Consider the following 15,890-nt stretch of genomic DNA (forward strand, 5'->3'; position numbering starts at 1 on the left):
GTGTACAGCTTCTTAAAGTTAGAAATTACCTGTTGATCCATGGGCTGGATGAGAGGTGTTGTGTTGGGTGGCAAGAAATGCACAGTGATGAAGTTCAACTCCTCTGGCAATTCAACCATCAAATTAGGAGGGTGGGCTGGTGCATTGTCCATCACCAACAAAGCTTTTAGTGGAAGATTATTCTCCCTGAGGTATTCCCGAACACTGGGTCCAAACACCTCAATCACCCACTCAGAGAATAAATTCCTGGTCACCCAAGCCTTTGGGTTTGACCGCCACATAACACCAAGGCGGGTCTTCCTAGTGTTTTTTAAAGCTCTGGGGTTTTCTGCATGGTACACAAGGAGTGGCTTTATTTTGCAGTCACCAGAAGCATTAGCACAAAGAAGGAGGGTAAGCCTGTCTTTCATTGGCTTATGGCCAGGGACAGAAGTTTCCTCCTTGGTAATGTATGTACGGCGAGGCATTTTTTTCCAAAATAGTCCAGTTTCATCACAGTTGAATACCTGCTGAGAAACAAAGCCTCCCTCTTTAATAATATTCAAAAAAAGTGTCATGGTGTTCCTTAGCTGCTTCCTTATCGGCACTAGCAGCATCACCATGTCTCACAACACTATGTATTTTGTTTCTCCTTCTGAAACCAGTAAACCACTCCTTGGTACCCATAAACACTGACGCATCACTATCACTTGCACTGGGAGTCTTGGCTTTAAGGTCCTCAAACAATTGTCTGGCCTTCTCACAAATTATAGCTTCACTAATGCTATCACCTGCCATTTCTTTCTCCTTTATCCACACTAAGAGTAAATTTTCCATCTCAATCACATTACACCTTGCTTTGCTAAGTCTAGAGTTTCCCTTAGCCACTTGCACTGTTTTCAACTCCTCTTTATTCTTTAAAATCGTACATATAGTCGATTTAGCCATCCCATACTCATCACTAAGTTTGGCAATGCTTGTTCCACTCTCACGTTTCTTTATGATTTCTTTCTTAGTTTCAAGAGTTATGAGCTTTCTCACTCGCTTTGGACGATTCATTGTCACAATTGTACACTTGTATAACAAAATATTTATACAAATAACTCTATTTCCACATCAAAAGACGAAATTTCAACAATAACAGTGGTGCACTGGCTACACAATGAGACAAAGATGGCGCCTGACGCTCTTGTTGTGGGTCGCGGTACAACAATATTCATGCGCCAGGCGAAATAGTCCGGTATTCATCCGCGTTCGTTGTAGGAGTTGCGTTCGTTATAGCATTCTCAATTTTATAGGTAAAACCGTTCGTTATAGGAATATTCGTAGTAGGATCCGTTCGTTATAGCATACCCCACTGTACCCTTAGACATTCTTGGGTACATCCAGGGTGTCATCCGTGAATTATCTGGGCGTACTGTACTGTAATTTTGTAAAGTGCTATCTTAATACAATATCTGTAATTTTATTGGTATTTTGTTTTTATTTGTACAGATTATCTTCCCTGTTCTAGTAAAATATTTACTAAGATTAATAAAAATGCTTACGTCTTCCAATTCTCAAACCTGTGAAGATTATCGTGTGTGGCTCTTTAAGTTAGGAAGTTTGACAACCCCTGATATATAGTATAATGTTAGCAAATAGAATTTCTTTCAATATACAATAATTATTATTTGACTTATTTCAGTCTCCCAAGTTACCTCCTCTTCCGGAACCTATAGACTTTGAAAGAGCATGTACAAATTGTGCTCATCTGCTTACTTGTTCTGTATATCAGAAAAGCAGTGAAGAATCTCTTCCAGAAGCTCCACATGCCATGGCTACACTTGTTCCCAAGACTACAGCTCATTTAACACAGGTGAGACCTTAGAAGTTTTATAGCAGTTGTGTATGTATAAATTTAATCCACTTTTCTGACTATACCTCAGCCTTTTCATCGGTTTTTAATGAATATTTTCAGGTAAAGTAAAAGCTAAAGAAGGGACTGTCACTTAGTTGGAATAAAGAGCAATAAAATATCTACAGCTGCTCCCCGACATAACGGGGTTGGGGACCCAAATCCAGGTCGTAAGTCAAAATGGTCTGTAGTTGAAAATGCTTAAATAATACATAGAAAATCTAAAATGGGTAACTCTTTTTCTTCGCAGCACCACAAAACTCTCACTTTGAAGCTTGCCAGCCATTTTAAAGTGAATTACAAACAAAAATTTTGTCAGTACACAGCGCAATCACTGACGCTGGGACTCGAAAATATGTAATTTCACAAAATTTTGGTACAACTGAGGCGGTCGTATGTCTGGGTGGTCGTAAGTCGGGGAGTAGCTGTATATCTCAATACCTCCTCCTACCATTGATTTTGATTTTGCCGCTTGCAGTGGCAACTTTATTGTGCACCCCACACTCATCCTGTGAGCGGTAGTGCAAAAGGATTACAGAGTAGGGTTTACAAAGGGTCATAATAATTAACCCCCGTTGTCAGGATATTATGGCACTGAAAGTTACACAGTATTTCATTTACATTATTTGTTTGGTTCTATACATAAAGGGTAACTTATTCACAAATGCGTGAGAACAGGCGTGTGAGGCAGTATGTCTGGCCTCACACTTTGTTATTCACATTTACGTGGGAGGTATTCAAGCACATTGCGTATTTGGTTCTGTACATGAGAATTGATATAGTTACTAAGTGCAAAAAAGTGGATACAATCTTAATATGTCGGCTATCTTGCCATTAGAGATGAAGTGTTGTGCCATTTCACACACAGTGTGCTTGGACCTGTCCCTAAAAGGTTCTATCTTCACACAGTCGAGGACGTAGTGTTCAAGTGTGTGGCCATATGTATGGCCACACACTTTACATTTAGTTTTGTTTACATCTGCTTGAGGAACATACTGCCAAAGGTACTTATATCCTAACCTTAATCTAGCGGTTACAACATCTTGTAATCTAGTGATCTTGTTACTTGCTCCATATACATGTTTCACTTGATACATCTCATCATGGTAACCTATGGATCGACTAGTGCCTGTTTGCACTTGTCTACTTGCGTCAAACTCATCAATAAGTTCTTTCCTAATTACAGTTTTAAGGGTTCTTTTTGACAGACCCAAATTGGTAGCGATTGGTAGCCCCTCGAGGGGTGTCTTTAGAAGATCGTCCTCTCTGTTGTTCTGCCATAATATACTACAGGTTGACAACCCTTTATCCGAAGTTCCAAAAACCGAAAAGCTCTAAAACCCGAAAGTTTTTTTTGTGGGCAATTTATTTATTTTTATTTTTTTTTTTAAACAGGGATTAGCCCACCCGGGCATAGATCACTGACCCACATCGGGGCCTGGGGGGCGAAAATGTAATAGTAATAAGAATTATAATAATTATTCATAGTAAATAAAAATTTTAATATAAAATACACCAAAATAAAATAATAATAATAACATACACAGTCGGCCCTTAACATACGCGGGGGTTACGTAACAGAGATACCCGTGGATGTTAAAAATCCGTGTATATGTGCTGCCCCAAAAAAAAAAACCCTGGCCCCCCATGTCCTTATTTACCGTATATACCTGTGTGTAGTTCGAGCTTCTAAGACCAAATTATTTGGCAAAAAATTGGGGGTCGACCTCTAAAAGGGTAATACTTTCGTTAGGTTGAAAAATATTTACCAGTAACTACCAGTAAACAATGGAAACGATGCACCAACGCACCACCAGCTGTGAGTGTCGGTACAGTTGCCAGGTACAGTAAGCCCAAAGTAGCCAATTCCATGGTATGGTAGCACAGGACGATGTAAAACAAAGTATTCATTTATTAAAGTGTATTTATAGATACTGTACATATATTTTTTTTCATTACATTTGAAATATCAATCATTGTTAATTAAATTTGAAACAAAAGAAAACTACAATACCATATTTTCATTAAAATATTACATCACAAGTATATTTTACCTTAACTGTGACTGAGTGAACATATGTATTCTCAGAAATAAATATGGAAATATAATATTTTTGCTGGAATGACGTACATATTACAGTGGAAAGTGGGATAAAATCATGACGAAAACAACGACTTTCGCTTTCTTTCGTTGTTCAAAAGATTTTACTGTAATCGCTTTTCGAATGGTTTTCAGTTAAAAAAACTACTTTACTCGTACTGTATTACAATAATATTCTATCCTATCATTAGCCTTATAATCCCACAACTGAAAACCATTCCAAAAGCGATTACGGCAACATCTTTTGAACGAAAGAAAGAGAGTCATTGCTTTCGTCACAATTTTATCCCATTTTCCACTGTAATATGTACATCATTTCAGCAAAAATATTACATTTCCATGTTCTCAGAAATAAATGGTAGTTTTGTTGAAACGTAATGTACAGTATTTAATATTAAAATGCAAAAATAGCTATAAAAACAATTAATACACCCGAAATGTACTGGCTGGCATCTCCACTCGTCCCTGCTCCCGTGTCCAAGGTCACCACTCCTCCCAACTTGCTCCCTGCTCCGCCTCCTCCACCTCCTCACTGTCACTACTGCCGACAACAAACACAAATGTTTTGTGAATAACTGCTCCTCCACTTCCTATGTACAGTACTGTACTGTGCTGTGCATTTTTACAAACAATAAACATGGCAAGAAAAGCTATTAAAAAAAAAGAGATAAAAATTTCACTTTACTGTACAGTACCTATCCTCGGCAACAGGACGGGGGTCATCGGGCTCATCGTCACTCAATTCCATAACTGGTGGTGAAGTGGGGGCGACGGTGGATTCAGCTGCTTCCTCACTGCCGCCAGTGATTGATGGTGTTAAATCTCTCCTTGAGTGATCAAAGAACATGGTGATGGGGAGTTGTCGTCTCTTTCTTTCATTTCTTCCATGATGTTTTTGTATGGAGCAAAAACGTCATCCATCCCTCGCATGAATTTCAGGGCACGCACCATGGAGGGGTCCATACTATAGGCCAGGTTTTTCAGTGCCTCAATATTCCAGGTCATCTCCCCCAACTTCTCCAACGTTATTTCTTGGTGCTCTTCCTCTTCCTCATCCTCTTTCTCTTTTGCTTCCTCTTCCTTGCCTGAGTCTACTAACTCCTGTAGATCCTCCTCGGTCAGCTCAGTGTCGTGTTCTTCAATTAGCTCCCTAATCTCGTCCTCTGCCATGTCCTGGAAGCCTTCAGCAGCCACTTTCCTTGACAGTGCCAGGGTCTTTCTGAATATTTTCATTAAAATCCATCAAAATCATTTTCCTTGTCATCGTCTTAAGCACCAAACAGCTCCTCCCAGTCTTCTCCTTGAACAGGGCTAGAGGGTACGTGTTTTTCGAATCGTTTTCAATTAAAAAAATGTTACAGCACATGTATATTTTACCTAAACTGTGCCTGAATGAATATATTCTCAGAAATAAATAGTAGTTTTGCTGAAACGTGATGTATTTCAATGTAAAATAGGATAAAATACATGACGAAAACAAAAGACTTTACCTAACCTTCGAATGTTCAAGAGATGTTACTCGTTTTTTTAATAGTTTTCGGTTAAAATACTGTTATATTACAATGATATTCTATTAATACTGTGCTTGATATACTACATTCACGGAAATATAATATTTTTGCTGAAATGACGTACGTATTACAGTGGAAAGTGGGATAAAATCGTGACGAAAACAATGACTTTCGCTTTCTTTCGTTCAAAAGATGTTACCGTAATCGCTTTTCGAAAGGTTTTCAGTTAAAAAAACTGTTGCATCACAGGTGAATTAGGATAGAATATTATTGTAATACAACACTTTTTTAACTGAAAACCATTCGAAAAGCGATTACGGTAACATCTTTTGAACGAAAGAAAGCGAGTCATTGCTTTCGTCACTTTCCACTGTAATACGTACGTCATGTCAGCAAAATATTACATTTCCATATTCTCAGAAATAAATAGTAGTTTTGCTGAAACGTAATGCATTTCAATGTAAATTAGGATAAACTACATGAAAACAAAAGACTTTACCTAACCTTCCGATGTTCAAGATATGTTACTCGTTTTTTTAGTAGTTTTCGGTTAAAATACTCTTATATTAGTGATATTCTATTCATACTGTGCTTGATATAATACATTCACGGAAATGTAATATTTTTGCAACTACAATGCTGATGTCAACACAAGCGTGGTTACAGCGAGACTGACTGAGTGAGGGAGAGCTATGCGTGTGTGTGTGTGTGAGGTTGCGGGAGCGGGCGTTGTCCCGTGTTCGGTGCCGCGCGCGAGTTGAATGGCGTGCGATTTGAATGTACTTCAATTACTTCAATGTACAGAATATTCCTCCGGCGGGGCAATCCGCGTATTTGCAAATCCGTGTATTATAAACCCGCGTATGTTAAGGGCCGACTGTAATACTAAAATTAACAATAATAATAATAACAATAATACAGTCATGCGCCGGTTAACATCCTAGATACGTTCTTGGAAATGTGACGTTAACCGAAATGGACGTTGTCCGATCATCACATAAACTTTTTATTTATACTTGTGTATGTGGAATACCATATACGTACATATACACTTTTACTGTTAAATCACCACTGTAATATGATACAGGTGATTAATTTTTATCTCTTGTGCAAAATACATGACGTTTATATTAAAATTATTCACTGTTTTACAAGGATTCCAGCAACGCCGAGCAGATGGGGGAGAGGGTGGGAGTGAGCGAGGGGGCGTGGTGGGAGGGGAGGTAGTACGTTTGACAGTTGGTACAGGCCCAGGTCTAACGTGTGTATATTTATCAGATCTTAGGTGACTAAGCTTCTCTCTTATAAAAAGCCAGTGAAATGACCTGGGTGAATATAATTAACATAGCTGGGATTCTTGTAATATACTGATTAATTTGAATATAAACATGCTATAATTTGCACTAGACAAAACAATTTTAGTACCGTAATCAAATTAGTACCTGTGCACTCCAGCTTTGTACTATGAAATCTATGTAAATCTACCCAAAAATACAGTTGAAAAATTTAATAAAATGTACTACAGTACTGTACACTAATGTAAAAAAAAAATTTTCTCGAGCAAAATATATGACGTTTATATTCAAATTATTGGCTGTCTTGCAAGGATTCCAGCAATGCAAATTATAATCTCCTAACTTTAGTCTGAGATATTATATAAGATAAAAACTGTAAGCCTAAAGGCAGGGACGTAGCCAGCCACGCCACCCAGCGAGGGGTTGGTGGGGGTTGGGGGGTTGAGGTGATAAGTTTGAGGTGAAGGTCTGTGTTTACTTAACAGTCCTACTAAGCTTCTCTCTTTTTAATATGCCAGTGATATGACCTAGGAGAATATAATTAACATAGCTGGGATTCTTGTAAGATACTGATTTATTTGAATATAAACATGTTGTAATTCGCACTAGACATAGCAATTTTAGTACCTTAATCAAATTAGTACATGTGCACTTCAGCTTTGCATTAAAGTCATTTACAGTATTTCTTTTACGTTTCTTTTAGTATGGTGTGTGCATGTAAATGTATGGAAAGAAATGAAGAAATTTATGTAAATCTACCCAAAAATACAGCAGAAATTTTTTTTATAAAATGTACTACAGTATTGTACACTAATGTACTACATTTTTTATACCTTGAGCAAAATGTATGACGCTTATATTCAAATTAATCTCTGTCTTGCAAGGATTTTGGCAATGCAAATTACAGGGTTTATTATTCTAACTTTAGTCTGAGATATTATATAAAATAAACATAAAGAAATCACCAATCTTTTATCTTGAACACTAGGGTGGTGGGAAGACAGGGGGGGGGGGTGACAATGTCTAGCATTTGTTTGTTTATTTATTTGAGATAAGATTTGACAGTTGGCGCTGAAGGCCTGCCTGCGTGTTTATTTATCATTACTTAAGAGTGACTAAGCTCTTCTCATAATTTTCCACCCAAACGACCTGGGTGAATATAACTTACATTGGAGGGATTCTTGTAAGATAGTAATTTATTTATTTATTTATTTTTATTTTTTTCAATTTAAATTTTAATTGTTTATTCCTTGATAGAGGAAGCGGGATCCTAGTGCTGTCACTTGGTACCCCTGTACCATAACACCAGAAGCAACTGGCCAGTGTCACAAGTATATACAGTACAGTACAGTCATCCCTTGGTTATCGCGCCTAATTGGGACCCCGCCGATAACGAAAGTACAGAACCTATGGGATTTATTCTAATTGGTTCAGGCACCCAAGACCCAACCCCAAGTTTCCCATTTTACGACCATTTAGACCCACTAAATATATATATAATGTTATGGTAAATATCATAAACACACATAGGCATGGCTAGGTTTATTACAAAGTGATGAAAAGGGTACGCTTAATACTGTAGTCCACAAAACATGTAGCTATGCTTTTTTTATTTGGTCCCCGTCATACGAGTCCGTTTTCTCTCACATCAGGACGCCTGAGTCCTCCGTTTTCTCTCTTAATCTTAGAGTGCACCAGAAACTTTACTATTTTTAGTAATGCCACAGAATTTGAAATTGCAACCCCAATTGCAACTGGGGTTGCAATTGTTGAGGCAACTAGATATGTCTGATTACAGCAAATGTGTTATTGTCAATTTGTAGGTGAAAGATTTTATCCTCAATAGATGTAGGTTAACATTTCACCTGTAGGCAAATGCTTAAAAAAAGCCTAAGTAAGGAAGCATATTCCTTTAACACATAATATCTGACCAGTATGGGGAGGATCATCGTGTCTCCGTCAGGGGGTCGAGGAGTGGTGTTAAAGGCGCCACTTTTTGGGGTATGGACGATATGCGATCGGACGTTGTTCGGTCGGACGTTAACCGCGATGACTGTACTGTAATATAAAATAATAATAATAATAATAATAATAATAATAATAATAATAAAGAAATAATCGTATATCACGGCCTATAAGACGAAATTTGAACATTAAAAAAATCTGCCCAAAGTTAGGGGGTCGTCTAAACCACCAAGTTTAAAATTCTTACCTCTTAAATATTGTGGTTTAGTGTGTCAAGAGTGGTGATGAAAACATCGTAAGCCACTCACAAGGTCTTACCACTAATTATTTTATACTGAAACTTACGTTTGGCAAGCTGGATTCAAATTAAGATTACCGGTATATTAAAATAATAAAAATGTATTATAAACCTGTCTAACATACCGTAAAAGAGAATTATACCCCTGTAATAAACACAGCTATCATCACACACCCCTCCCCACGCCCCCCCCATTTGCCAGTGAGGAGACAAGAAAGGGAAAGTGACCGCGAGATTGGGCTATTTTTAGCCGTGGAGGTGGTCAGTAATGCATACCGGTATCGGTATATTTACTCATAATAATATTTATCTCCTATAAATAATTGATTTAAATTTTATTTTTTTACAAAGAATATTCAGTAAATGAGTGCATTAATTCTTGAAACTATCGACGGTTAATTACAGACGCTCAAGTGACGTCACTACTGGAGAACATTCCTTTGTCGCAAAACAGTTTATAAATTAAAGAAAATAATTACAGTGTGTTTAATATATTACAGTATATTATAAATAAATAAATAAAACAAATAATTCAGTAAATCTATTTAAAGTAAATGGAAAATAAGCAAACATGTTATTTACCAAGACGCTTCCGTCTGGCTCAGGGTGAGATGGAGGGGAGATAACAAGGCTATTTATAGCCCATCTGAAGTGGCCAGTACCCTAATGCACCATAAATAATTCATTGAACATTCATTTTTTGTACATAGTATATATATATATATATATATATATATATATATATATATATATATATATATATATATATATATATATATATATATATATATATATATATATTTATATATATATATATTATATATACACACATATATATATATATATATATATATATTTGTGTAATAAATGTATGTAGTAAGTACATACCGGTAACCTTTTTCACTCAAATCCTAATGAAACACCACAATTAGAATACGGTGGTTGCTGTTGAACCACCTGTTGTATAAATAGTCGGAACACAGCCACACCACCGAGACGAGGGAACACTCCCACCACCGATCGTCTCGTGTGAAGCAAGCGTATAAATGAAAGAAAATACTTGCAGTGTGTTTAATATGTTACAGTATATTATAAATAAATAAATAAACAAATAAATCGGTAAATCCATTTCAAGTAAATGGAAAAATTTTACTCGACACCGACATTAGTTCCAGTTACCGGTAAATAGCAGACGCTTCAGTGACGTCACTAGTGTTTACACTACACCAGCGGGTAACATTTGATGACATTACTTGAAGTGAATTGGCCTTATTTTAAAAAACCAAGGATGGTTGGTAAAGGACTACTGAGTCAGTGGGTAAGTGTCACATTTAGGGTACTGGTCTTATACAGCGAATAGAGCTCAAAAGCTACTTTTTAAATGGAAATTTGGGGGGGCTGTCTTATGCACCCCGACGCCTTATAGGCCGAGATATACGGTACTGTATTGTAAACCAAGTAATTGAAATTGTATTTGTAATTTAAGCTTTAGTTGAGTAATTGTAATTGACCTTAAATAGTGTAATTTATCCAAGCCTGATACCTTCAACAATGTTTTGATAGTTTAGGTCTTTTCTATTGCCTAAAAAACTATACTCAACATTCTTGAAACTATTCCATGCTTCTTTCTCACACTGGTTCATCGATTCTTCAAATTGGTGGTCCAACATTAACTTTTGGATTTGAGGGCCCACAAAAATGCCAGCTATGATTTATTCATATGTGACTGATGGAAATTCCCTGCATATGTACCTGAAACAATCACTTTCCTTATCTTGGGCTTTTACAAATTGTTTCATTAACCCTAATTTAATATGCAGAGGAGGCAACAGCACTTTCTTGGGGTCAATCAATGGTTCATGTAGAATATTTTTTGAACCTGGCACAAGAGCCTGTCTAGGTGGCCAGTGTGTTTTTGTCCCAATGTTCACGTCTTGCTCTGCTGTCCCACTCACACAAAAAACATGGCATTTTCATGTATCCACTCTGTTGACCAAGCAACAAAGCATTTACTTTGAAATCTCCACAAATCAACAACCATGATCTTTATAATGAACTTTCTCTAGAAGTACAGTGGTCCCTCGGTTAACGAGCACAATCCGCCCTAGAAGGTTGCTCGTTAACCGAAAAACTCGTTAACCGAAACCATTGTTTCAATGGGTTTTTGGGTAATTGGTTCCAGCTCACCGAAAATTGCCTAAATTCAACAAAAAAGGTAGAAAAGTACACTTACTTTGAGGTGTATATGTAGAAGGCTCCTGGATGATGATGGGAATTAGAATGGGGGTGGAGGAGAAGGGAGAAGAGAAGGCATTGGGGTGGAAGAAAAGTCACCCCATGGCACCATTTCACCCATAAAATTTTAGTTCTCTTGGTATAATTCAAGATTATTTTCTTTAAATCAACACTGCACTGCATTATATATTGTCAATATGTAAAATAAATTTCAAAATGACCAATAATTTGCTTGCAAACACAGAAAAAAATCGTTTAGTTGAAGAGAGTCTCAAGCAAGATGTTACCTCCACTGAAAAGACACAAAGACTGACGCCTGTATGCTGTGTTGGCAGGCTGGATGGCGTGCCACAAACTAGTGACCCTACCTTCAATTATGTTCAATAATTGTTAAAATGACTAAAAAATTTAATATTAAACTTTTAAAATTATTGAATAGTATAAACTTCTTGATATTTAATAAAAGGGTAAGGAATTTAAGCCCTAGAACCGATTACTGTATTGGCGGACTAGTACTACAGCTGGGGGACCGCCAAATGCAAGCGAAAACTTGTGGAGGTCGGCTCTTAAGAAACTCGTTAATCGAAGGATTGCTCGTTAACCGAAGTTGAGAATCTTATGGAAGGTAACTCGTTAACCGAAATCTCATTAACCGAGGGACCACTGTACAAACAATCACTGTGTTCTTTCACTCGCGTGTGCAGGCTTATAGCTCCGCTTAACTCCTAGTATCGCTCCAAGTAACTCCTGGTTATAGCTAGTGAGTGTACACTCAAAGGGGCTGGACAATACTGTCAGCCAAAGGCGTCCCAAGCCCCTATCTATGGTCATAACAACAAAAAACTTGTTGTGCGTCCACAAACATCTGGCGAGGGCACAGGTCGCGTGTCCAGATGGAGTTAGAGGTCATGGCGTATGAGGGTGGCGATAACACTCTCCCCATTGGGCACATGCCCAAAACTCAGAACATTAAATGGCGCCCTCGAGGAGACAGATCTGAGGAGACAGATCTTGGTAACGGGTCGGAGAAACTCGCAGCCAGCAGTGCGCACACGAACCTGACGGACGAGACCATCTGCACTAGCAATCGTTTCGACAACCTGACAAAGGGGTCACTTGCCATGTGGAAGAATTTCTCCAGTAATGAGAAACGAGATCGTTGACTTTGAAATTACGTGCAGGCTGAAGATGTTTTTGCCATTTGCAGAGAATCGGTAGGTATTCCTTGGTCCAGCGCTGCCATGGGTCCTTTTTTCCCTCACCGGTTGATCCTCCCCCGATGAGGCCGTGCACCTGTTTCAAGTTTGTCTTGTTGGGTCTTCTTGACAAGGCCATTGCCCTTTCTTGTAGCTGCAGGCTTGACTATACCTTTTTTGGCGATGAAATCTTCAATGTAGCTGTCCAGACCTTCCATCAGTGCACTCCTCCAATGGTCGCTGGTTTCTGGGTTTCAGCTAGTTCCTGGTTGGGGTGACTCGTGCTTATTGCTGACAGTTGGTACACTTTCCAGTTCGTCTTTCTCTTCTGTTGTGGGGCCAGCGACCAGTGGTTGTCCACTGTTTTCTACATCTAGATCGATTTTTATGGCCACTCATTGTTTTCTATGTCCACCATTTCTTCCAGTTGCGTGCGGTTGTTTGTGAATTGTGGTGATGTATGGGCACAGTTCAGCTGGTCGTGGCAATAGCAAGCAAGCACACACTGATGTGTCTGGGGGGATTGGTACAAGTGCACACTTCTGCTCTGCCTTGGGAGTTGGTACAAGCACACACTTCTGCTGTGCCTGGGAGTCTCAATAGCAAGCAAGCACACAGGTCTTACATGCCTTGGGGTTGGTACAAGTGCACACTTCTGCTGTGCCTGGGGGTTGGTATAAGTGCACGCCTCTGCTTTGGTGTCCCTGACACTTTAGGTACATTTGCATTAGTTGATTATATTTGTTGTTTTGTGAGTAGCTCCGACGATCATAAACCTTCTACCTATACACTGATGAAATCTTAAAACTAGATCAAGTTCATATCACCCTTGCAAACTATGCAAAGACCAAAGATCACATGACCTCAACCGTTACCTTTTGACTGTATGGAGAATGAGGTATGTACAGTAGAACGTCGATATAACACGAGATACGTTCCAAGCGAGGTCGCTGTAATCTAAATTTGCTCTAAATCGAAGTGTTGTTTCAATGGAATAATTTAGTTTGGTACTTGAGAGAAACACAAAATACTAAAAAGACTGAGAGTCCACCCAGATGCACCTCAGCCCATCCAAACCCTCGTTTGGATGGGGATGAACTCAGATTGGGTGCCATTGTGTACTATAGTTCATGCCATCATGGAGCTGCCTCACTATGGTGATGAATTTTGGTAGGCAGCTGAAACGGTTGAGGGTCCACCAGAGGGCTTCAGTCAGGACATCCACATTGGTGTTTCGGTTGAACAATGAATTGTGGTGCTCTTTCTGGCGCTGAAGGAGGCTTTCGTCGTCTTTAATTACGGAGTTGCCGTCAGATGAACGGAGTGGGGCTGCGGTACGAGTGATTGGCCCAAAATGTTTTAGTGGAAGTGAAAAATTCGCGCATCTTGTGCTGATCTGCAAATTTATTCGATTTACATGCTTTATTTTTAAACCAGTCTTTCTTTTGATTGCGAAGTTTCTGCTCGGCTTCCGCTTTCTTCTTGCGGAAGGTATCAGGGTTGTTCTGCCAATCAGTTAAAGCAGCACGTTTATCATCAACGAGTACACTGATTGCCAGGTCATTTTCATCAAACCAGTCCTGGTGTATTCTTTCGATCTGGCCGAGGGTCTCTGCAGGTTTTTGTCATGACAGTGTCGAGAATATCCCATTTGGCACTGGGAATTGGGTGTTTTGTTGTTGGGTTGTTTATCAGCCCATGTTTGAACTGCTCTCTGAAAGCATGTGCTACTGCTGGATCCTTCAGATGCATAGTGTTAAAACCTCTTCTGGAGGCTTGCTGCCTTTGCCATTTTGGATCTGACAAGTTGATGATCAGTGTCGCAGTGGTCTGAGCCACGCGTGGCATGGTTGATGAGGACATCTCAGCTATTTCTTTCTCTGACAATGATGTAGTCAATGAGATGCCAGTGTTTGGATCGCGGGTGTTGCCACGAACCTTGAACTTGTCAGCCTGCCTAAACAAGGTATTGGTGATAGTGAGGTTGTGTGCAGCATACTTGCTGAGGAGAACTAGGCCATTGGGATTGCACTTCCCTAGTCCATTTCTCCCTTTGGCTCCCTGCCAAATTTCAGCATCTCTGCCAACTCTGGCATGGGAGTCATCAAGGAGCGCAACCTTATCTTCCCTGGGGGCAGAAGTTAGCACTCTGTTGAGGTCAGCGTAAAAGATCTCCTTGATGTCATCCTCTGCATTCAATGTCGGGGCGTATGCATTGATGAAAAAGGCATGACTTAAGTGATACAGTGGGACTCGGAGCATCTTGAGGCGCTCGTTGATCCCAATAGGCATTTCAGTTAGCCTGTGTAGTATGGGTTTGGCGGATGGCAAAGCCAACTCCATAAATATGGTTTCTCTCCGCAGCAGGCTTACCCTCCCAGAAGAAGGTATAGCCAGACCCCCATTCTGTGAGTTGATCCTCGTCTGGGAGTCGTGACTCGCTGATGGCTGCTATGTTGATGTTATACGATATATATATATATATATATATATATATATATATATATATATATATATATATATATATATATATATATATATATATATATATATATATATATATATATATATATATACACATACATACACATATACCTGTACATATAAATTAGAGTGGAATTTAAAAACATAGGTACAGGTTGTACCTCTCTAGTCCGGCAACCTCGGGACCTGACCGGTGCCGGACCATGGAAATTCACCCTTTTCCTGGATAGATAGTGACTTGTGCTTATGTTTGGAAGCACTAGCACCACTTTCTCTGCGTCATGGTCTCTTTGAAGACATATTGAAGGGTTAAATGTCGTATAGTAGCTTCTCAAATTTTGCGAGTTTTCAATTCTTAACGTATTTTATTGGAACACACAAAAAATAAATGAAAAAATAATTTTGACGGCGGAAACTTGAATTTCGACGGGTTTGAACGGCCCGCCAACGTGCAGACGACGTGCATAATCGTGTAAACAGCGTCATTTCTCTTATGTACAAAAGATTCATTATTGTTTATTACTGAATGTCTTTTTTATTGAATTAATGTTTATGTGTGCAAAATGAGCAATACAATTCATTAATAATACATTGAATATTAAAACACACGAGGAAATGACACAGCATTGTTTTCGTTGATTACAAAACCAGTGACTGACTGGTTCTACATATAAAACTGAAGAAAATAAGACCTTGGTTGTAGCTGTAGTAAAATTAATATGGTTGTTTTAAGTAATGTTATTTAATGTTAATAAATGGAACAATAGAAGTAGCTAACGATAATGGTAAAGAAAAAGAGAGATCGCATATGTAAGTGCGCATGCGCACACGTGAAAATATATCGTCATTACTTTACATAAGAATATGAAAGCAACACTTATTTACTGTTCATATATATTTTAATTAATGTTTCTGAATTTGTTTTTATT

General features: G+C 38.6%; 1 protein-coding gene across 1 annotated transcript in view; it reads left to right on the forward strand.

Moving 5' to 3' along the window:
- The window catches only part of LOC121872220, a 157,568-nt gene that overhangs the window by 117,772 nt on the left and 23,906 nt on the right, over positions 1 to 15,890 (forward strand). The window contains exon 10 of the mRNA XM_042374887.1: positions 1,667 to 1,837. Coding sequence (XP_042230821.1) covers positions 1,667 to 1,837 — 171 coding nt within the window. The remainder of the gene's footprint in view (positions 1 to 1,666; positions 1,838 to 15,890) is intronic.

The sequence above is a fragment of the Homarus americanus genome, unplaced genomic scaffold, assembly GCF_018991925.1.
Source record: "Homarus americanus isolate GMGI-L3 unplaced genomic scaffold, GMGI_Hamer_2.0 scaffold5589, whole genome shotgun sequence".
Taxonomy (NCBI): Eukaryota; Metazoa; Arthropoda; class Malacostraca; order Decapoda; family Nephropidae; genus Homarus; species Homarus americanus.